Below are 21,841 nucleotides of genomic sequence, written 5' to 3'. Positions count from 1 at the left end.
TTAAATGTTACCATGCTGGCCAATAGGGTTTCTAAACACCGTGCTGTTTAAAAAGTTCTCAAAGAGGTACAGTAACCAGTTCCAGATGTGACTCATGTTAATCTAGTATTGGACTAGTCCAAAATAGAAAACTGAGGGGGGAGTCATATTCTTAACAGAGCCAAATATCTTCGGAAAATCGAATGTGTACCATGAAAACATCAATATGTTAAGGTAAATGGAGCTATGAATGAGACGCAGCGCATTCAATTCGATCAAACCTTTCTAGAACCCCCTGTAACGTTGCAGCCCCTGAACATGCCCCAGTATTGAGGGAGGAGCGACGCGCGTTAGCTACATTTTCTTCCTGTGTGCTCTCTTGTCTGTTTGCAAGGGTTACATCTATTTTACAGTGAGTCGATAACTACTTTATTGTTTGAGTCTCTATTTAGCCATGATATAAAACACATTGGTAAACATGGCTGTTTTATGCTAACACTTTTTGGTTAACTAGCTAGCTATATGCAACGGGTTTGAAAATGTGTGCGCTAGCAAGTACTGTGTAACGTTAGCTAGCACGCCTGTTTACATGTCCACGCTAAGACTGAGCGTCAGAAAACCATAGCTGTCAAGTTATCTACGAAATTGATAGGCTATGCGGTTTCGTTCAGTTATGCATTTATCATTGAATAACTACCCTTTTCTTCAAGCCACAATTCTGCTTTTGGCTGGCTAGCTTAACATTAACTACATTTTTTATTTGTCATTTAGAAGACGCTCTTAATCAGAGCAATTTACAGCAGAGTGCATACATTTTTCGTAATTCTGTTGCTCTGTTCTAATTTCTTTTCAGAGCCTCAGTCGAAAGAAATCAAAATGATTATCCCGGTCCGGTGCTTCACCTGTGGGAAAATCGTTGGTAATAAATGGGAGGCGTACCTTGGCCTCCTTCAAGCTGAATACACTGAAGGGTGAGAGACACCTGTTTGTTATGGTCATTGTTTACATTGTATTTCCCTAAGATGAATCCCTTTCTCAAAATATATTGTACTGTTAATTTATTTCATCTGATATTTTTAATAGCTACATAGGCTACTCCTGATAAACACATCAAACTCTCCTGTCTGCTCCCTTTTGTTTGGTTGGCAGTGATGCCCTTGATGCTCTTGGTCTGAAGAGGTATTGCTGTCGGAGGATGCTGCTGGCCCATGTAGACCTCATTGAGAAGTTGCTGAATTATGCACCCCTGGAGAAATGATGGATACAACAACTACAAGAATCATCTGGCTTATTTATGGACAAGCCCTGGCTGACAGCCAGTGAGGCAGTGCACCCTGATGGATTGACATCCTCAAGAGACTATTTTCACACCTTGTTTGAATTGTGAATGTTTTTGTTGTTGGATACAGACACTTGCCATGCAATTCACATTATTGTGTAAATAAACAAGACAGGAGGCCAACCCCTTTAAGCAGCATGGGTCAGGCAATGAAAACTACCTGGTCCTCTTGTAACAATCCCTTTTTCCAATAAACACACTTGTTCCAACTCATTTTAACAGCCTTTTTTAATCAGTTCAAATTGGATACAAAAGAAGGGGGAAGAGGAAAAAACACTGCACAGTTCAACATATAAAAAAATGTACCTCTGCTTTGTGCATGCCGGTGTGGCAAACAACAAAAGTTGCAGCCACAACCCTGAAACCGTCAATTTATAATAAAAAAATAAAATTACAAAGACAGTAACACTGAGAAAGAGGGGGTTGGTGATGGCTGAGATCAGAAGATTATGATAAGGTAAAATGCTTGGTGGCTGCAGAGTACCAGGGAAATGTGAACGGGGGGCTATGGACATTCATTTTGTCTCACCATCAGTTCATCCATTATCCCAGACTTAAGCAGCTTGGTGCAGAAATAAAGTCCTGCCTCCCCTCCTACTCAGCCTGACAGGGACAAAGACAACCTAGAATGTAATGAAAAGAACACAGACAAAAGTTCTGTCAGTAGTGCATAAATACAAAGGGTTGAATTAAAAAAACTGGTGCTTGGCAATTAGAGGTGGTGGTGTATTTCAGGATGTGAGTAAGTGGTGGTAGTCTGTAGATTACAGAATTAGAGGGGAGATGTGTTGGAGATAMGACAGGGTCAGAGAGCTTACCTAGCGGTGCCGCTCGCGGTGCTCCCTATGTCTATCTCGTTCCCGAACACGCTCCCGGTCTCTCCCATCTCTCTCCCCACTTAGGGAGCGTTCTCGGTGCCGRCGGGACATTCCTGCAGCCTCCCATTCCTGGCTGTAGGACTCTTCCCTTTCTTCCCTTCCTCTGCCTCTGTCCCGTTCTCTTTCCCTGTCTCGCTCCCTATCTCGGGAACGGTGTTCTCTGTCACGGGAACGGTGTCTTTTCCTAAAAAGAGAACAAGTTAGGAGTGAGGCCACATTACAATATCCATTTGTGATGAAATAACTGTCCATGAGAGGCCCAAACTATTTTTCCAGCACTGACCTGGAGCCRTAAGACTTGCTCTCGATGGAGAAGAGGCAGTCTTTCAGAGAGGTGACCAGCGCTCGACAGCGCTCGTCCCCATACACTCTTGACTGCTTGATGACAGCAATGGCAGTCAAAAGSGTCTCAATGGCCAGGGGCATGTCTCCTACATGAGRSGAGGTTACAGAGTTTATTACAAYGGCAGRATTTAAGATGACCATGATCTGCATTGTGTACTGCACATGTAAATGTCTTTGGGTCTCTAGTCTAGATTTATCATCATGAATCTGTATTTGAGTSTACTGTAGGCATTTTTCAGTGAGAGTCTAACCAGCAGTAGCTCCAGACACAGCCTTGGTGATGGCGCTGCTGGCGATTGCTCTGTTTCTGTTCATCAGCTCATCAAACTCTCCCTCTGGCATTTGGGGTGTGGGCGCTTCACTGTCCCTGCTGCTAGAGAAAGAGACACTCCCATACTGATCATCATCATCATACATACATATCCATACAACTTGTGATAGACATGTTTACCAATTAATACAAAATCATTCCATAATATAAAGTACAGTGGATGAGCTCACCTGTGCCGGTTGTACAGTGTGTTGTGTTGTTGACTGTAGTTGTCATGTTGTGCTGGAGGAAAGAAGGCGGGGTTGAGATGCAGGGAGGGAGGAGGATGGCTGGGGAGACGTAGAGGTGGTGGAGGGAAAAGGTGGGGCATGGGGGGAGGAGGGATGTGTGGGGGAAGGTGAGGGAAAAGAGGAGGAGGCAGCCTAAAGTATGGGACTGACAGAGGGGGAGGTTTGTTGTGAATGTGTTGGGGGTGGATAGTGTGAGGGATAGTGTTGTGGTTCTGGTTGAGCACAGGAGGGGAGACGGAGGTGTTTTTATCCCCAGTATCTGACGACTCCTTTGAGTTAGAGCGCTGGGGGACACCTATGGAAAAGGAGGGACAATTTGATTTTGTTTCTATGGCAGTACTGGATATCGCTTCCAAGAAAGACTTGACTACCTATTTATTTGCCTTAAGTAGATGTGTGCTTACGTTTATTAGCCTGGGCTTCAAACACGGCAAGATTCTGGCGTGTGGCAAAGCGGCAGTCCACCTTTTCCCCATTAACATGACAATTTGGCAAWGTCTCCAGCAACCTCTGCAATGACTCTTCTGTGGCCACCACTACCTCAGCATATCTATAGAGATAAAAGACAAATATCAGCTAGTATACTTAATGTTACCAGCTGGAAAGAAAGGCTATTTCAGAGCTTTGAAAGGCCATCACAACATAATCGACTAGCCATCAGTAGACCACCAGAGCAGCCCTGTCCAGTTCTTCAGGGTCTGGAGACAACACTTTGGCTCTGGATCATGCACAGATAATAAATAAAACATTGGTAGTCATCTGTAAGATCTGTATTTAGCTTAGCTACTGGAGCATCATATTTATTTGAGGACTAATTTGACTCAATAGGTGTCTGTCTCCAGGTCTCCCTAGAACACCATGGCCAGACCCCGTCATGAAATGACAAAACACCCAGTTAATAAACAGTGAAGAAATAGATCACATTAGATTAGAATGATGCCCAGTGGATAGGCCTAACTCTCACCCCCTGGACTGGCCATTAGCTCTGTTCTCAGCAAATTTGATCTCCACAATGTCCTTCACACCCAAGGTGCGCGCCACGTTAATAAGGTCTTTGTCGGAGGTCCACTGAGGAGAGGGGTAAAGGAAGACAAAGGAGAGAAAGAGGGAGAAGATGAGTAAAAATTAAGGATAGGGACAGAAAGGTAATAGAACTAGGTGGCTGTATCTCATTACAGAACATAGACTAATAGATTAGCAGACTGGATTGAAGATAATGGTGGTGGTGGGAGACTCACCCAGGAGAAGTTGCCCACATATACAGCCAGTCTCTTGTTCCACACTCCACTGTAAGTGTACAGTATTGCTGGTTTGCTCTCCTCTTTCGTCGGCTGGTCCTTGCTGAGAGGCATAGCGTCCTCTGAGAATTTCCTTTCCCGGCTCACAGAGCCAGTGAGCACGTCATCATAAAGATCACTTGCCTCTGCCGTTGTTGCAAAATCTCCATCCTATATAGAGAGAGAAGATGGACAGAAGATAGACATCATCCCTCAATGCCTAGCTTATCACTCAATGACCATCCCTGAAGAATCAGACAAACTACAAGAGAACACTAACTGCCACATTTGTATTGTTGATATCAAGGTTAAGAAATAGAATAGTATGACTTTTTATCATATATTCTAAATGTAGCTATTGACATTAATTCATTTAAGATGTAGACATGTTGATCATGCTAAAAATCAAACAACCTCACCCAACAAGTTATTTTAGTTCCCACTTTAATAATCTTCTGCATTCACTTTTAGCTTCTCACAACTATTCATGTCTACAGCACTTTTCATAATCGCTCTCGGCCTGTCTCACCTCCCCGTTGTTTTGACTGAACTTCTCGTCGTAGATGTCTATGAGGTCAGTTGCACCACCACCATCAGCCGCTTTAGCCGCCATCCCGAGTCCTGGGTTGGCAGTGCAGCCTCTGGCTACGTTAGCAACGTTTTCTCTCAGCAATCGACACTTGGCAATAAACGTAAAGGAAATAACTACAGGTGCATGTTTTGCACCTTTCCGGGCATCTATGTTTTATTGATGTAGCTAGTCCAGCTGGCTAACGTTACCCAGTTAGCGCCTCAATATTGTTTTAAAAAACTAGCGAGGTAGCGAAATGGCTAGCTAGCATCACCTCGCATTCCCTCCCATTGCAGGGAAGCTGGCGTGGACGGAATACCAGAGGCAAACAAATAAATTACCAACCCGGATTAAAAAGTCAACAAATATTATACTTTCAAAATGTGATATAATTGTTATGGATGTCTACATGCAAAAACGGATAACATTCAGGTAAACACTCAGCTAGCTTGTTGCTGCTACATCAGAACAGAAGCGGAATCGAGGAGTGCATCTCAAATATCTCCCGTGTAAAACAGGCATGATATTACGAGGTTCCGTAAAAATTATTTAGCTATCAGCTAAATAATATATGTTGTTACATNTAGCTTAGCTACTGGAGCATCATATTTATTTGAGGACTAATTTGACTCAATAGGTGTCTGTCTCCAGGTCTCCCTAGAACACCATGGCCAGACCCAGTCATGAAATGACAAAACACCCAGTTAATAAACAGTGAAGAAATAGATCACATTAGATTAGAATGATGCCCAGTGGATAGGCCCAACTCTCACCCTCTGGACTGGCCATTAGCTCTGTTCTCAGCAAATTTGATCTCCACAATGTCCTTCACACCCAAGGTGCGAGCCACGTTAATAAGGTCTTTGTCAGAGGTCCACTGAGGAGAGAGGTAAAGGAGTACAAAGGAGAGAAAGAGGGAGAAGATGAGTAAAAATTAAGGATAGGGACAGAAAGGTAATAGGCCTAGGTGGCTGTATCTCATTACAGAACATAGGCTAATAGATTAGCAAACTGGATTGAAGGTAATGTTGGTGGTGGGAGACTCACCCAGGAGAAGTTGCCCACATATACAGCCAGTCTCTTGTTCCACACCCCACTGTAAGTGTACAGTATTGCTGGTTTGCTCTCCTCTTTCGTTGGCTGGTTCTTGCTGAGAGGGATAGCATCTTCTGAGAATTTCCTTTCCCGGCTCACAGAGCCAGTGAGCACATCATCATAAAGATCACTTGCCTCTGCTGTCGTTGCAAAATCTCCATCCTATAGAGAGAGAAAAAAAGGACAGAAGATAGACATAATCCCTCAATGCCTAGTTTATCACTCACAATGACCATCCCTGAAAAATCAGACAAACTACAATAACCTCCACATTTGTATTGTTGATATCAAGGATAAGAAATTGAATAGTATGATTTTTTACATTAATTAATGTAAGATGTTGACATGCTGGTCATGCTAAAATCAAACCTCATCCAACAAGTTATTTTAGTTCCCACTTCAAGAATCTTCTGCATTCACTTTCATCTTCTCACAACTACAGCTCTTTTCATAATCTCTTTCGGCCTGTCTCACCTCCCCGTTGTTTTGACTGAACTTCTCGTCGTAGATGTCTATGAGATCAGTTGTACCACCACCATCGGCCGCTTTAGCCGCCATCCCGAGTCCTGGGTTGGCAGTGCAGCCTCTGGCTACGTTAGCAATGTTTTCTCTCAGCAATCGACACTTGGCAATAAACGCAAGGAAATAACTAAAGGTGCATATTTTGCACCTTTCCGTGCGTCTATGTTTTATTGATGTAGCTAGTCCAGCCGGCTAACGTTACCCAGTTAGCGCCTCAATATTGTTTTAAAAAACTAGCGAGGTAGCGAAATGGCTAGCTAGCATCACCTCGCATTCCCTCCCATTGCAGGGAAGCTGGCGTGGACGGAATACCAGAGGCAAACAAATAAATTACCAACCCGGATTAAAAAGTCAACAAATATTATACTTTCAAAATGTGATATAATTGTTATGGATGTCTACATGCAAAAACGGATAACATTCAGGTAAACACTCAGCTAGCTTGTTGCTGCTACATCAGAACAGAAGCGGAATCGAGGAGTGCATCTCAAATATCTCCCGTGTAAAACAGGCATGATATTACGAGGTTCCGTAAAAATTATTTAGCTATCAGCTAAATAATATATGTTGTTACATGCGTGAATATATAATGTAAATATGAGACATGTTGATACACCTATTATTGTTTAACATGCATTTCAAGAACCATTTGGAAGAAGTAATAATTTCCCTTACCAATATGGCGCCAATTATTTCCCCAAGCTGGAGCGGACATTTCCTGCTGTGTCCCCCTGTTATTATGTGACTGTCTTTGGCTAGCAGGGACTTGTGAATTTTGGGACACCGGCTGCTCTCGAGTCAACAAGAACAGTCACATCAGAATTCAGCAGTCACAAATAAGAAAGACACAATGCTGTCTGCTTTCGTTGCTAAAAGAGTGAGTAGTATTTGGAATATAAACGTTAAACTACACTGACTATTTGAATTAACCTTGTATCCTCATTTACGTTGTATTTAAAAAATAAAAAAAAAATGTTTGTACTGTCTCTTCACACGCACATGGGCCTACACACACACCATCATCTGCTCATCCACACATAATATGCACATACATTTATACTGACTACACGCACACTCACATACAATCTGCTGCTTCTGATGCCTTGTCAGTTTACCCCTATACATATCTACCTCCATCACTCCGGCTTCTCTGCACATTGTAAATATGGTATTGGAACTGACCCGGTATATAGTTATTTTTTTCTATTTTTTTTTATTTCACCTTTTATTTAACCAGGTAAGCTAGTTGAGAACAAGTTCTCATTTACAACTGCGACCTGGTATAGTATGCTTACTTACTGTGTTCTTCATATTTCTTATTTCGCGTGTTTTTTTCCTTCTAGTTTTAGCCACATTGTTTTTGATTATTGCATTGTTGGTTTGCAAGAAAGGTATTCCACTGTACTTGGGCATGTGACATTGAAACTTGTTAGGACAGTCGATTGAATGTAGTAGCTAACGTTTGCTAGCTAGATAACTAATGTCAAGACTGGCAAGCTAGCTGGCTAGAAATGCTGTCTATTCTGACTGAAGCTAACTAAAGTTAGCCCATAAACCTAGTTGACTACTGAGTTTGAAAGTAATTTTCTGCTCTCTCTTTTCAAATGAATGGTAAAGTTGTGTAGGATATGAATGTACACTTGTGCAACCAACCTCATGTTTTGTAGCTAATGGGAGTTAGCTGTCTTCAAAGGGGGAGACACCCTGGACCTAAACTGTTACAGACCTATATCCATCCTGCCCTGCCTATCTAAGGTCTTCGAAAGCCAAGTTAATAAACAGATCACTGACCATCTCGAGTCCCACCGTACCTTCTCCGCTGTGCAATCCGGTTTCCGAGCCGGTCACGGGTGCACCTCAGCCACGCTCAAGGTACTAAACGATATCATAACCGCCATCGATAAAAGACAGTACTGTTCAGCCGTCTTCATCGACCTGGCCAAGGCTTTCGACTCTGTCAATCACCATATTCTTATCGGCAGACTCAGTAGCCTCAGTTTTTCTGGTGACTGCCTTGCCTGGTTCACCAACTACTTTGCAGACAGAGTTCAGTGTGTCAAATCGGAGGGCATGTTGTCCGGTCCTCTGGCAGTCTCTATGGGGGTACCACAGGGTTCAATTCTCGGGCCGACTCTTTTCTCTGTATATATCAATGATGTTGCTCTTGCTGCGGGCGATTCCCTGATCCACCTCTACGCAGATGACACCATTCTGTATACTTCTGGCCCTTCCTTGGACACTGTGYTATCTAACCTCCAAACGAGCTTCAATGCCATACAACACTCCTTCCGTGGCCTCCAACTGCTCTTCAACGCTAGTAAAACCAAATGCATGCTTTTCAACCGTTCGCTGCCTGCGCCCGCCCGACTAGCATCACCACCCTGGACGGTTCCGACCTAGAATATGTGGACATCTATAAATACCTAGGTGTCTGGCTAGACTGTAAACTCTCCTTCCAGACTCATATYAAACATCTCCAATCCAAAATCAAATCAAGATTTGGCTTTCTATTTCGCAACAAAGCCTACTTCACTCACGCCGCCAAACTTACCCTAGTAAAACTGACTATCCTACCGATCCTCGACTTCGGCGATGTCATCTACAAAATAGCTTCCAATACTCTACTCAGCAAACTAGATGCAGTTTATCATAGTGCCATCCGTTTTGTTACTAAAACACCTTATACCACCCACCACTGCGACCTGTATGCTCTAGTCGGCTGGCCCTCGCTACATATTCGTCGCCAGACCCACTGGCTCCAGGTCATCTATAAGTCCATGCTAGGTAAAGCGCCGCCTTATCTCAGTTCACTGGTCACGATAACAACACCCACCCGTAGCACGCGCTCCAGCAGGTATATCTCATTGATCATCCCAAAAGCCAACACCTCTTTGGCCGCCTTTCCTTCCAGTTCTCTGCTGCCTGTGACTGGAACGAATTGCAAAAATCGCTGAAGTTGGAGATTTTTATTTCCCTCACCAACTTTAAACATCTGCTATCTGAGCAGCTAACCGATCGCTGCAGCTGTACATAGTCCATCTGTAAACAGCCCACCCAATTTACCTACCTCATCCCCTTACTGTTTTTATTTATTTACTTTTCTGCTATTTTGCACACCAGTATCTCTACTTGCACATGATCATCTGATGATTTATCACTCCAGTGTTAATCTGCTAAATTGTAGTTATTCGCTCCTATAGCCTATTTATTGCCTACCTCCTCATGCCTTTTGCACACAATGTATATAGACAATTTTTTTTCTCCCTACTGTGTTATTGACTTGTTTATTGTTTACTCCATGTGTAACTGTTGTTGTCTTTTCACACTGCTATGCTTTATCTTGGCCAGGTCGCAGTTGTAAATGAGAACTTGTTCTCAACTAGCCTACCTGGTTCAATAAAGGTAATATAAAAAAATTTGGAAGGGAAGCAGTCCAATTAATGCATAGTGGTAGCTAGCTAGGTAAAATGATGTTGTTGTGTACAGTCAGTCCAGTTGTTTGTAATGATGTTGTTTATCTTGTCCAGCTGGTAAGTGGGGTATGCCAGGCGTCATGGAGACCAGCTGTAGCAGAACTAGTAACTACACGGGGTTACAAAGGAGAGGCACCTGATGACTCTAGGGGTGACCTAATTGAGATCCCCCTACCCCCCTGGACAGAGAAGGATGGTGAGACCATGGACATCAAGAGACGGCGCCTGCTCTTCCAAAGCCGAAAGAGGGGCATGCTGGAGAATTGCATATTGCTCAGGTGAGTGGACCACTRATCATACTRTATATATTTTAGTWTTGATTTTAGTCTTCTWTTTARTCMTGAGCAAAGCTCATACTATGATAGAGYCCAYRATAGAGATATAARRAAWTTATAAACCATCWGGTTTAAGGWCAGGCAGCATATTTGTGGTCAGTGGCAGAGGCATGATTTAATTATAGTGTGCAACTTACAATATGTGTATCTGAGTCTTGGACACATCTCAAAACCATACACTTGCACATACCAATCAAATTGTCTTTCCCCTTTCAGCCTGTTTGCCAAACAATATCTTAACACAATGAACGAGCCCCAGTTAAGACAGTATGACAGACTGATCAACGAGCCTAGCAACGACTGGGACATCTACTACTGGGCAACAGGTGAGGAGAGTGGTTCAGCTTCATATTATCTTATCAACTGTGATTATCCACTCTGATCTACACAAAGCCATATAATACAGTTAGTTATACTGTTGTTTAGAAATAGTTATTATTTTCAAGCTGATCTGCTTGACTTTTTTAGCATTATGATGAGCCAATTTGCCCATTCTATATGAAATGTCAGTTGAAGTTAACTGAATGTGTGTTGTCGTTCCCTCCTCTCAACAGAGGCCCAGCCTGTACCTGATGTGTACGCAGGTGAAATCATGGACCTACTGAAGGAGTTCACTAAGAACAGGGATCAGGAACAGAGGCTGGACGCACCCAACCTGGAATACCTGGACAAGGGGAGCCAGTGAAGCCTGGCTGACACATCCCTCTCAGGGTGTTTTCACATATAGTCTTCTTTAAAATAACTGATCTCAGTCCTCTTTAAAGTGAACTCTGGGGTAAAAAAAGAAGAAGCAAAAGATCTCAGTTCTCTTTGTATTTACATTGCCCTTGTCTTTGAATGAGGACTCAACTTTTTTGCCAGTTCACTTCACCTATGTTGTTGTCTGAGTCCTCTTTGCATTCACATTGCTATGTTTAGAAAGGAACCAATATCTTTCCCCAACATTCATTCAATGCACTGTGGGTGCAGGACAAGCCATTCAGTCAGAATGTGTTATTGAACAACAATATATACCATATACCTACTTACATTTAGGAAGCTAATAGATTGCATTTAGTTAAAAATGAGACATAATTGTAATCAGAAGATTAACATATAAATATTATTGGGAACAGAATAACTGCAGATTAAATAATGCTGTAATAGAACTGTTGCCCGGGCGCCGAGGAAGTGGATTTCGATTAAGGCAGCCCCCCGCACCTCTCTGATTCAGAGGGGTTGGGTTAAATGCGGAAGACACATTTCAGTTGAATACATTCAGTTGGACAACTGACTAGGTATCCCCCTTTTCCCTTTTACACCCATTGTAGGCTACCGCCCCTTTAAGAGCTAGAATCGATTTTGTGCCTTATGTTGTGATTTTTACCAAATTATGTTGCAGTCTTCTCACACTATCCAAACCCCATGGTCGAAATAAACAGCGCATGAAGCTATCTTAGCCTATAGATCACATATTGCAAAATAATATTTGAGCTAAAAACTCCACTCATATTCTGGCATTTCTGTGCATCCTTGCTAATCAATATCCTTAAACAGCACATGTTTTTCCCCCGCAAATCTGCACATCACCATTTTATCTAATTTGTGGCACCAATGTGAGGGGCAATTGCAGTGAACACGGTGTTGCAGTAGTCTACTGTGTGGTTTGGGAATAATGACAAGCGAATCTGGGGATCTTTGTGTTCACATTGCCCTAAAAATGGGAACCGGACCGTGGAATTCATGCGAACCGAACTCAGTCCACCTCTCGCGATGGTCTAAGTTCAGTTCGCTTCGGGGCTCATTCTTTGGTGGTCTGAGTTCTTATGGATTGGTCACACAATCACACTGCACAAAAAATGTAGCGGGAAAAAAAAATTGTCTGGAAGGGACCAAGTATGAAAACCCCCTCAGAGAATGCTAATGGTTCTCATCATAATTTACCAGAGAAACCATCCTAGACAAGGACAATTCCTGCAGCAAGCCATTGCACTACATGCATATTTCTATCACCGGCCTTATTCATAAGACCTTCAACACAGAATGAAAATAATGACTGTAGAACACAGATGTGTGAGGTAACTATACTGAATAAAAAATATAAATGCGACATGTACAGTGTTGGTTTCATGAGCTGAAATAAAACATCACAGAAATGTTCCATACGCACAAAAAGCTTATTTCTCTCAAATGTAGTGCACACATTTGTTTATATCCTTGTTAGTGAGCAATTCCCCTTTGGAATTTCACCCACCCTGCTCATGTTTGGTTTCTAGTGAATACGACCCAGGTGCTTTGGTGGGTTGCTGTGTTAGTGCATGGACACCAGGGGGAAGCAAAACTACTGTTTCATTTCCTTTTTGCACCTCAACTGCTAATCACAGGTCTAACGTAACATACTGGGAATGCAGATTCTAAAGCTCAATACTCACTCTTAAATGCAGAGATGCAGGCACCAAAACAGTTAATAGTTAAATTATATAAGGTTATTGTGGGTTGCACTGGCAAGCTATGGACAATCATGCTGTCCTTGATGTCTGTAATTAGCTTTCAGCTCAGTAACTCAGGCTAAGATGATTCATAATGTAGCTAGATATCTGCATAACCTTAATAGGTAAGGCTCTCCTTTTAATAGGCAAGGCTCTCCTTTCACCATGAATGAGTAAACGAATGATGACCTGGCTATAATGAGAGTGGGTGCACCTGCTGTGCATAATGTTTGTGCGAGTGTGTGTAACCGGTGTGAAATGGCTAGTTAGCGGGATGCGCGCTAAAAGTGTTTCAATCGGTGACGTCACTCGCTCTGAGACCTTGAAGTCGTTGTTTCCCTTGTTCTGCAAGGACTCCGCTTTTGTGTAACGATACTTCGACGGTAACTGTTGACGATGTGTGCGGAGGATCCCTGGTTCGAGCCCAGGTAGGGGCATGTGTTTGTAGGGCTGCATGCTGGTGAGTGGGAGTTTGTGAGTGTCAGAGCGTCAAATAGTATCAGTACTTAAATTGCAGATTGTATTTGCGCTGAAACACATATACAGTGTTTCTTTCTCCCTCTCCCCCTGCTACCACAGTGACTTGTGTTGACAGTGGTAGGAGTTTCTCTGTTATCATAGTGTAATGTTCTGAGACCAGCAGGGAGGTGCCATTTGGCCAGGGGGTGTGCAGAGAATTCGAACAGAAATGAGACAAGCCTCCCTCTGCCTGATTCTACCCTCAAGTCAACAGAACCATTGTGCTGGACACTCAGGCGATTACAGAAGACATTTATGATTTAAAAAATGATGTCCATCACCTGAGGGAACAGTCTCAGCTCACCAGCACAGACACAATTTGCACTTCAGTAGTCTTCAATAGTCTGTACTCAGGCTACTTCCTCATTTGGCAATAAAATAATAAAACCCCTTGGCATAAATCTTAAAGTGTTAAAGTGGTGATTTGCTCACAATTGATCATAGATTAAATTGCCACACAAAGTAATTTTACGTACAGCTCCTGCATGGACAGGGTGAGGTGGAGATGCTGGGTGTGTGTCTTTAAATAGCACACTGCTGTCAGCAGAGTCCCCCTCTGTGTCATCTCTGTGACTTTGCTGCCATCTGTGCCACTTCAGAGACATGGACTGGACACATCTTCTTCTGACCTCTGTCTGTCTGTCCTTTAAAAAAAATATATATCTGTCTCTGTCAGTGTTCGGCTATTTACCTGACTGAGGTTCAGTTCTGTATATCTTTGTGTTCGGCCACTTATCCGGGTGTCATTATTTCCATCACCACTAGTGTCAAAGATGTATTGGCCTGTGCCAAGTTTGTATCTTTATATTTCTTCAATTGATTTCTTTATCATCTTACTTCTTAATTGTTTGTCTTGATTAGGTTTTAATCTGAAAGAATTAGAAACCTGCTGAGAAACAGTTGTCTGATGTGGATTTTCAGAGCGCACATTCTGTAGGAGCGTCTGTACATGTGTATCTGAACATATCGGTTCCTGTACTGCATGAGAAACTTAGATCATGTGGGTGTGACTTTAATCAAACACAAACTCAGTGTGCACTTTCCTTTTCTCACATGGCAATGGTCCCGTTTCCATTTCCTCACTTAGCAATGGTCCCACGTGGCTCAGTTGGAAGAGTATGGTGCTTTCAACAGCAGGGTTTTGGGTTCAATTCCCATGGGGGACCATTACAAAAATGTACTCACTCACAACTGTAATTGCTCTGGATAAGAGCATCTGCTAAATGACTGTAACAATGTAATTTAGCCCTGTTCTCTCACTATTAAATGATACACCTCACCTGTGAATTCTACATATCAGGCTTTCATGTGCTGCACAGTTCATGTTTTCCCATTCCCGTTAAGCTTGTTTGGAGTGTGGATCTGTCCGTCGCCCACAGCCGCCCACTCTCCCTATCTCCAGGCCGACGTGTTCCTGTCTTCTTCTAGCGCTGTGTCTCTGTGTCGTGACAGCTCTCAGTTTTATCCTCCACTCTACACTACTGCCAATCTCTGCTCCCCTGGAATTAAAATTGTACCCCTCTCTCTTTCTTCACTGTCTCTCTCCCTCTCCTCAACATGTCTTCTCATTCTCTCTGTACTTGATAGAAGCCTGCAGGAAGGGAGCTGTACAACAGAGAGAAAATACTCTAGTAGTTTCACTATTCAAATACTAATAACCTGTATTCAGGGCCAATTTTCCTGCCAGGTCATGTGGTCAGGAAAAACTTCTGTTGTGCACAGGTTTAGAAAACTTAACGTGAACATGCACACATCCCCTCTTCTTCATGCTCAGAGTTAACAGGGTTTCTGTAGTTGACTCAAAAATAACCACATGCCAAAGATCAATAGTTGAAATTAACTATAGAAAACAAAATGTATTAAAAAGAAGCCCAAAGGAGGGAGTAGGGCAGATGTATGTAGGAAGTGGATTTGTAAAATACTGAAGATCTATTCTGTTCTTGTGTTCTGATTGTAACTACAGTGTGTGAGCATAAGGAATGAACTGTGTGGGAAGCAATGTGTGTGGGTTGTGGTGTGTTTTTTAAACACTTGAGAAAAGGTCAAAATAATACAACTGTGTGTAAACCAGCACTTAGAAACCACTTTTATAGCCTGTCAAAAAATAGTCAAAACATACTCCTGTATGAGTCCAAACTGAGCTCTATCATGTTCCTACTCATTAGATTAGCTACCAACTTCTGAAATGCATAGCTGTGAAAATATGAAAGTAAACTACATCTACAGTAATTAAAGGAATCAAGGCAGCTTGGTTTGACAGAAAACCAGTGTATGTACAGTATATCATTCCTCTAAGAACTGAGTTTGATGTTCAAGTTGGAGGCCAGATTTGCAGGTGAGTTTCAGACTTGATTCTTCACAACAGTGTTTTTACTGCAACAGAACTACTGTTTCAACTAGTACTAGCCAGTGGGAACAGTTGGAAACCTTACTAAGTTCCTCTGATGGAAATCAAATAAGGAGAGAAAGCCACAAGCCACTATGAAATACCACAGTAAATCGGCTTTAGAAAAACAACAAAAACTATTTTAGAAGTTTCCTCTTTTTATGTACACATTTATATATTTATACACTGTACAGATTTCAAAAAAATAAATGGTTGAAATATAAGAATGTGCACCCCACAGATGTGTGACTAAAGAAAGAACAGAAGAGAGCGAGAGATGGGACAAAGGGATGTCAAGGACATACAGATATCAACATCCCCAATTAACACTGATTAGTTTTTACATACACAATTTTCATTTATCCTTCATACAATGTCACAAAATCCTGGCCTGTTTTGGACAATCCTCCTCGTATCTCCACCAATATCTGTGTAGAGAGCCCTAATCAGACATTTAGGGTGATTTCAATCTGAGTGAACACTGATCAGTTTTCAGATTTATTTAGATCTGTGTTTTGAATTGTTACTGGGCTTTTCTAGGGCCAAGGAAGGACTCTACCAAGAATCCCAACTCAATGCCTCAGAGGCAAATGGACCATACCTGGCTTCTGGACCTATTTTCAGTTCAGGTAAATCAAGTCAAACAAATAATACATTTTCACCTGAATCGTGCCATTTTATCTGTGTTTCCTATTCTAGTTGATCTTTTCAATTTAATGCTGAGTTTGATGCATAATGATGTATCGTTTGCTTGTGTGCTCAGTATGAGGCAGGGAGGTGACTCTGTTCCCAGTTATTTTAGGAGCAGGTAGGTGCTCTGCTATGTTCTGCTCTGCCTGGAGATTGCAGTGATGCAAATGAGGTGATGATCATTGTCTGTCTCACCTTTTCTCTGTGACACTTGGGGAGTGAGAGCATATGGAGGAGAGGGGGGAGGGGTGTTGTTTAAGAGCACCTTGTGCCAAAAAGCATGTGTGTCACAGTGGGGTTTTGAAGTACGTCAGCACTGACGTCTGGAGACCTTGCCTGTCTTAGTCTCAGTGTGTTGGGCCAGACCTAGAGCGGAGGGACAGGGTGTTGGGCCAGACCTAGAGCGGAGGGACAGGGTGTTGGGCCAGACCTAGAGCGGAGGGNGTGTTGGGCCAGACCTAGAGCGGAGGGACAGGGTGTTGGGCCAGACCTAGAGCGGAGGGACAGCGTGTTGGGCCAGACCTAGAGCGGAAGGACAGGACAGCGTGTTGTGGTTCTGTAAGCCACCTATTAAATGATAAACCAGAACACAAGGCCCCTGATGCACACAGGCCTGAGTGAACAGTCCCTCTGCCCAACAGAAGAGGGCTAGAATAGAATATGCTGTATGTGGTATTGTCAGATGTAATGAGCTCCCCTCTCCCTTCTCTTTCCTTCTCTCTTCATTCAGACTCTCAAACATGTCTATGGCCCCCTCCCCAACCAACCCATAAAACCCAAACAAATAGAAAGTAGACACATGCCCTTTGTCACATTCCAACATCCCAGTAATCATTAGCGTCTCCTTCTTAGCGATCATCGACAACATAAATAATTAACTGAACATCTAAATGACTTTATACAGAATAAAAACAGCCAAAAAAACAGATTCCATATTAAGAAAATGAAAATGGCAAAAGTGAACACCGAGCACACATACATACACGGTAAATACAAACACACAAACTAACAGTCAGATGTTGACACACTCATACACACATTGCAAACACACACACACACATATCCAGTAGACACAAATAAACAGTCAAATGTAAACAGAAAATAGGTTTAGTTGATATTATTACTTTTGTAGCTATCCTTCAGCCCATTGTGTGATGAGAGAGAAACTTAAGCTTGGAACAGGTCACATCAGGATGACATCAGGAGCAGTACAGAGCAGAGGGGGTATGGCCAGTAATGGAACAGCCTGGTCCTGAAGCAGGACAGAACAGAGGGGGTTTGGTACGTAACAGCCATGGTCCCGAAGACCCACTAACACCCTAACCTTCTAACATCAGGAGCAGGACAGAGCAGAGGGGGTTTGGCCAGTAATGGAACAGCCCTCCACTAAGACCCTAAACATTTATCCACTAACATTCTTATAACAATGTGTTTTGTAGCATGCACACTAATGAATAAGATGTTGACTAAATGACTTACAGACTAACTGACGTAACAGACACACGTTCCAACAGACAGGCAGAATTACACAAAATTACTGACAGAGACAAACAGGTAACGTTACCAACCTTGATGGGGACAAGATTATTTGGCTAAGTGCTCCTTTAGAAACAAAACTGACTTGGTTGGGAGAGGGGCATTTTTTTATGGTTATCTGAAGTGGATGATGCAATTGAGAGAAAGCAGCTCAGATGAAGACTGGTGGTTCATGTCAAGTTCCTCCTCTGCTTACCGTTCCACACCAGGCAGCAGGGTTTGAAGTCAGACTGTGAAATCACCCTGCACACAGAGGCTGCATACCTAATGGCGCCCTATACCTAATGGCGCCCTATTCCATACATAGTTCACTACTTTGTCCACAGCCCTATGGGCCCTGGTCAAAAGTAGTGCACTACATAGGGAATAGGATGCCATTTGACACAGATACTCTAGTGGTGGCAGGTAGCCTAGTGGTTAGAGTGTTGGGCCACTAACAAAAGTTGCTGGATTGAATCCCTGAGGTGACAAGGTAAAAATCTGTCGTTCTGCCCCTGAACAAGCAGCTTAACCCACTGTTCCCTGGTAGGCCGTCATTGTAAATAAGAATTTGTTCTTAACTGACTTGCCAAGTAATAAAAGGTTAAATAAATTTAAAATTTAAAATCTACAGTACAACTACTGCACATTATGAAAAACACATCTATACACATAACTAGACTTTATGGCTATTGGTATCCTGTATGAAGTCTTAAGAGTACTCCTTAAATCTCTGTCCAGCACATATCAGCCTCTTTTCTGTCTGTTTATGTATCTGTCTGTTCCCCCCAGGTTCCCCTATGAGAAGGTGATCCAGAGGACCCTCTATATGCAGGTGCTGGATTACGATCGTTTCAGCAGGAACGACCCCATCGGGGAGGTGTCCATCCCCTTAACAAGGTGGACCTGGCAACCAGCAGACCTACTGGAAGGAGCTGAAGCCCTGCAGGACGGCAGCGTGAGTAAAGTACACACACAGACTAGGACAGTTGCAGAGGGACAGGGGAGGAGGGGAGATGAGGGGGGATGGGTGGACAGGGAACAAGGAGAAGGAGGATGACTGGAGACAGAAGGGGGTAAAGGGGATGGAGGAGTGAGAGGTTGGTGAGTGGTGATGTCATTGGTTTCTCAGGGAGTCGAGGAGACCTGCTGGTGTCACTGTGCTACAACCCTCAAGCTAACACCATCACTGACCATCATCAAAGCCCGCAACCTCAAAGCCATGGACATCGGAGGCACCTCCGGTACAGTACATACAGTACTCTGTCATCACCTGTTTCCTTAGTTACAGTCTGTCTACCTTAACATGTGTCAATGTGGTTTCAGTATCTCTCCATTCATCGGCATCCCAAATGGCACCCTATTCCCTTATAGTGCACTACTTTCTATAGGCCCTGGTCAAAATAAGTGTTACTGTATAGGGATTAGGGTGCCATTTGGGATGAAGCCGCTGTGTTTAAGTGATGTGTCTCCCCCGTCAGATCCATATTGAAGCTGTGGCTGATGCACAAGGACAAGCGTGTGGAGAAGAAGAAGACTGTGACAATGAAGTGCTGTCTGAAAACCCCGTGTTCAACGAGTCCTTCCCCTTCGACGTCCCCGCCCACGTGCTCCGAGAGACCACCATCATCATCCACTGTCATGGACAAGGACAAGCTCATCGCAACGATGTCATCGGCAAGGTACCGCCCCCTCGTAACACCCAGACCACCAGCCACGTACATCACCAGGCCACACTGGACCCCTGCTGGCACATACTGAGACACCACACACACATGCACACGCACAACATACATGCACACATAACACACACAATGATTCTGCTCTCACACACACTAACACAAAGACACATAACAGTCACTGTCTCAAGATTGCTCTTACATACTGACACAGTAAGATTGATATCCATTGATGTGTTTGGTTGTTTTGTGGCACACAGAGGCACTATCCCATTGATTTTCTGGACACACTGTAACCCTCATACAGGCTTCCTTACTATGGATCCAGTGTCTGATAGTGACCCCTCAGTAAACCAAACACGCCTCATCACAGGCGCTGGCCCTTTCACCCACAGTCAATCACCACCAGTAAAACACAGCTGCGCTTGCTTGGACCTCCATCTCTATGTCTAAACATAAGTTCTCATTCTCACACAAATCTTCCCCCTGTTTCCCCGTCTCTGAAAATTGCTGAGAAAAACAGCTGTTTCATTAATGGACTCTCCTCAGCTCCCGATAGAATTAAGTTCAGATTAGGGTGATTGTCAAGCTTTATGGTGACAGCAGGACACTCCAGATTTCGAGAGTTTAGTTACCTCTCTCGTTTTGCCATGTTTGAGTATGATAATATCGATCTCTGTGACGTCAGATATCCTGTACATCATCCATCTCACCCCCCCTCGCTCTCTTTCACTCATCCTCTCTCCTCGTGCCCTCCTCCCTTCTCTTCCTCTTTTCTTCCCACCCTCCTCTCTCGCTTCTCTCTCTCAGATCTATCTCTCGTGGAAGAGTGGTCCGGCGGAGGTGAAGCACTGGAAGACATGATGGGTAAACCTCGTAATGCCGTGCACAGTGGCATGCCCTCAAGCCTGATACTGTAGGTCCAGTCACATCACCCAGACCATCCCCAGCCCCCTGCCCTCCCACCCGCTGTTATGCACAAGGTTGACTCGCTGCAGAACATGGGTACAAATAGCCATCCAACACATCCACCCAACGTATCCACCCTCTCCTCCTGCCTGTCCTCTCCAGATCCCTAATGAACTTCTCCTTCCTCTACTTCCCTCTGTTAAGCCGGTCCTTTCTGAGTCTTGTTGCTTTCAACCATGTTTTTTTCTCCTTGGTCCACCTTTACTCTGTTTACTCTGGAGCAGTACACTCTGTCAGCCCTAGGAGTAGCCTCAGCCACCAACAAAAACAGGTTCAAATAGACCATATAAGAATACTGCGTAAGGATGCTGGTAAGGGCCTGTCTTTCAGGAAACATTGTATCTGTGACTGTGGACAGACTGACCTACAAGCCAGTACCTGGGCAGAATCCAGTTCCACCATTCCTCTGTGTCTCTCCATCGTTCTCCTGTGGCAGTGAGGGAGGCGTCTTCTCTCCCTAATCACTGCTCTCTCTGTCGTCAGAAGCGATCTGGTTGGCTGTTCATTATTGTTTTTGCTTCCCATGTTGACCCTTTGGTTCATTCTCTTTCTGCAAACACAACAGAGAATAACAACAGGAAGGATCGATAGAGAGAGAGCAGGCAAACAGCAAGAATAGTAAGAGATTGGACTGTCTGGAATGCGTAATGGAATTAGACTGACACTGTCCACTTCCACCCCATTATCATCTCTGACTCTTCTTCTCCCACCACTGTAGTGGATCTTTCTCTGGCGGGACCCCCGTCTGTCTTTGCTGCTTGTGTATGTGCTGTAACTCCAAAATGAAAGTCTTAGATTCCAAAAGAAAAGGAGGAAAAAGACTGCATCATTTTACCCCGTTCCAGGGGAAATTAAAAAGACTGTTCATATTCGTTCTGGAGGGGAAAAAAAGAATAATGACAAGGAAAAGATAAACATCAATGTTGTGCTTTGTTGTTTTTAATAAAGCGAAAGAGACCAAATCAAAATGTTTCTTCCAGAGACAGTAAATAGAAGCAAAAAAGACAGCTATTATGCTGTCGCTATTCTCTCTGGTGCTCGGGTGGGTGTGTGTGTGTGTGTGTGTGTGTGTGTGTGGTGTGTGGTGTGTTGGTGTTGTGTGTGGTTGTTGGTGTGTTGGTTGTTGTGTGTGTGTGGTGGTGTCTTGTGTGTGTGTGTGTGTGTGTGTGTGTGTGTGTGGGTGTGTGTCCGTGCGCTGGCATGTTTGTGTCAATCAGAAAAGGGCAATCTCTCTCTTTTT

At 43.5% G+C, this 21,841-nt stretch overlaps 3 protein-coding genes across 7 annotated transcripts; 2 read left to right on the top strand and 1 right to left on the bottom strand.

Annotated features, from left to right (window-relative positions):
• The first annotated feature begins 302 nt into the window (after positions 1 to 302).
• Positions 303 to 1,333, top strand: LOC111969482 (DNA-directed RNA polymerases I, II, and III subunit RPABC5). Its single transcript, XM_023995654.3, has 3 exons — positions 303 to 391; positions 833 to 950; positions 1,129 to 1,333. The coding sequence occupies exons 2-3, from the start codon at positions 856 to 858 to the stop codon at positions 1,235 to 1,237; spliced, it is 204 nt and encodes a 67-aa protein (XP_023851422.1). The 5' UTR covers positions 303 to 391; positions 833 to 855; the 3' UTR covers positions 1,238 to 1,333.
• Positions 1,334 to 1,528: 195 nt separating this feature from the next.
• Positions 1,529 to 8,438, bottom strand: LOC111969480 (cleavage and polyadenylation specificity factor subunit 7). Of its 5 annotated transcripts, none has more exons than XM_070445456.1 (9): positions 8,359 to 8,438; positions 5,998 to 6,207; positions 5,724 to 5,827; positions 3,507 to 3,652; positions 3,043 to 3,397; positions 2,793 to 2,914; positions 2,480 to 2,627; positions 2,137 to 2,380; positions 1,529 to 1,941 (listed from the first exon to the last, which is right to left on the bottom strand). In XM_070445456.1, exons 1-8 carry the CDS (start codon positions 8,359 to 8,361, stop codon positions 2,137 to 2,139), a joined length of 1,332 nt encoding a protein of 443 aa, XP_070301557.1. In that variant the 5' UTR covers positions 8,362 to 8,438; the 3' UTR covers positions 1,529 to 1,941. The 5 variants fall into 5 exon arrangements, with proteins under 5 accessions (XP_070301557.1, XP_023851416.1, XP_023851419.1 ...); XM_023995648.3 differs by lacking the exon at positions 8,359 to 8,438 and adding an exon at positions 6,520 to 7,061; XM_023995651.3 differs by lacking the exon at positions 8,359 to 8,438 and adding an exon at positions 6,520 to 7,061 and having other exon boundaries at positions 2,793 to 2,911.
• LOC111969481 (succinate dehydrogenase assembly factor 2, mitochondrial) lies at positions 7,325 to 11,820 on the top strand. Its single transcript, XM_023995652.3, has 4 exons — positions 7,325 to 7,444; positions 10,095 to 10,318; positions 10,592 to 10,701; positions 10,930 to 11,820. Exons 1-4 carry the CDS (start codon positions 7,418 to 7,420, stop codon positions 11,058 to 11,060), a joined length of 492 nt encoding a protein of 163 aa, XP_023851420.1. The 5' UTR covers positions 7,325 to 7,417; the 3' UTR covers positions 11,061 to 11,820.
• Positions 11,821 to 21,841: the final 10,021 nt, after the last annotated feature.

Source organism: Salvelinus sp. IW2-2015, linkage group LG10 (genome assembly GCF_002910315.2).
Source record: "Salvelinus sp. IW2-2015 linkage group LG10, ASM291031v2, whole genome shotgun sequence".
NCBI lineage: Eukaryota > Metazoa > Chordata > Actinopteri > Salmoniformes > Salmonidae > Salvelinus > Salvelinus sp. IW2-2015.
The sequence above is the reverse complement of the archived record's forward strand: the minus strand, read 5'-3'. Positions and strand labels throughout refer to the sequence as shown.

Excerpts from the sequence above, each read along its gene's own strand:
- LOC111969482 (XM_023995654.3), top strand. The coding sequence starts at position 856 with ATGATTATCCCGGTCCGGTGCTTCACCTGTGGGAAAATCGTTGGTAAT. Across the intron at positions 951-1,128 it reads CAAGCTGAATACACTGAAGG|TGATGCCCTTGATGCTCTTG; the intron begins GTGAGAGACACC and ends TTTGGTTGGCAG.
- LOC111969481 (XM_023995652.3), top strand. The coding sequence starts at position 7,418 with ATGCTGTCTGCTTTCGTTGCTAAAAGA. Across the intron at positions 10,319-10,591 it reads GAGAATTGCATATTGCTCAG|CCTGTTTGCCAAACAATATC; the intron begins GTGAGTGGACCA and ends TTCCCCTTTCAG. Across the intron at positions 10,702-10,929 it reads CATCTACTACTGGGCAACAG|AGGCCCAGCCTGTACCTGAT; the intron begins GTGAGGAGAGTG and ends TCCTCTCAACAG.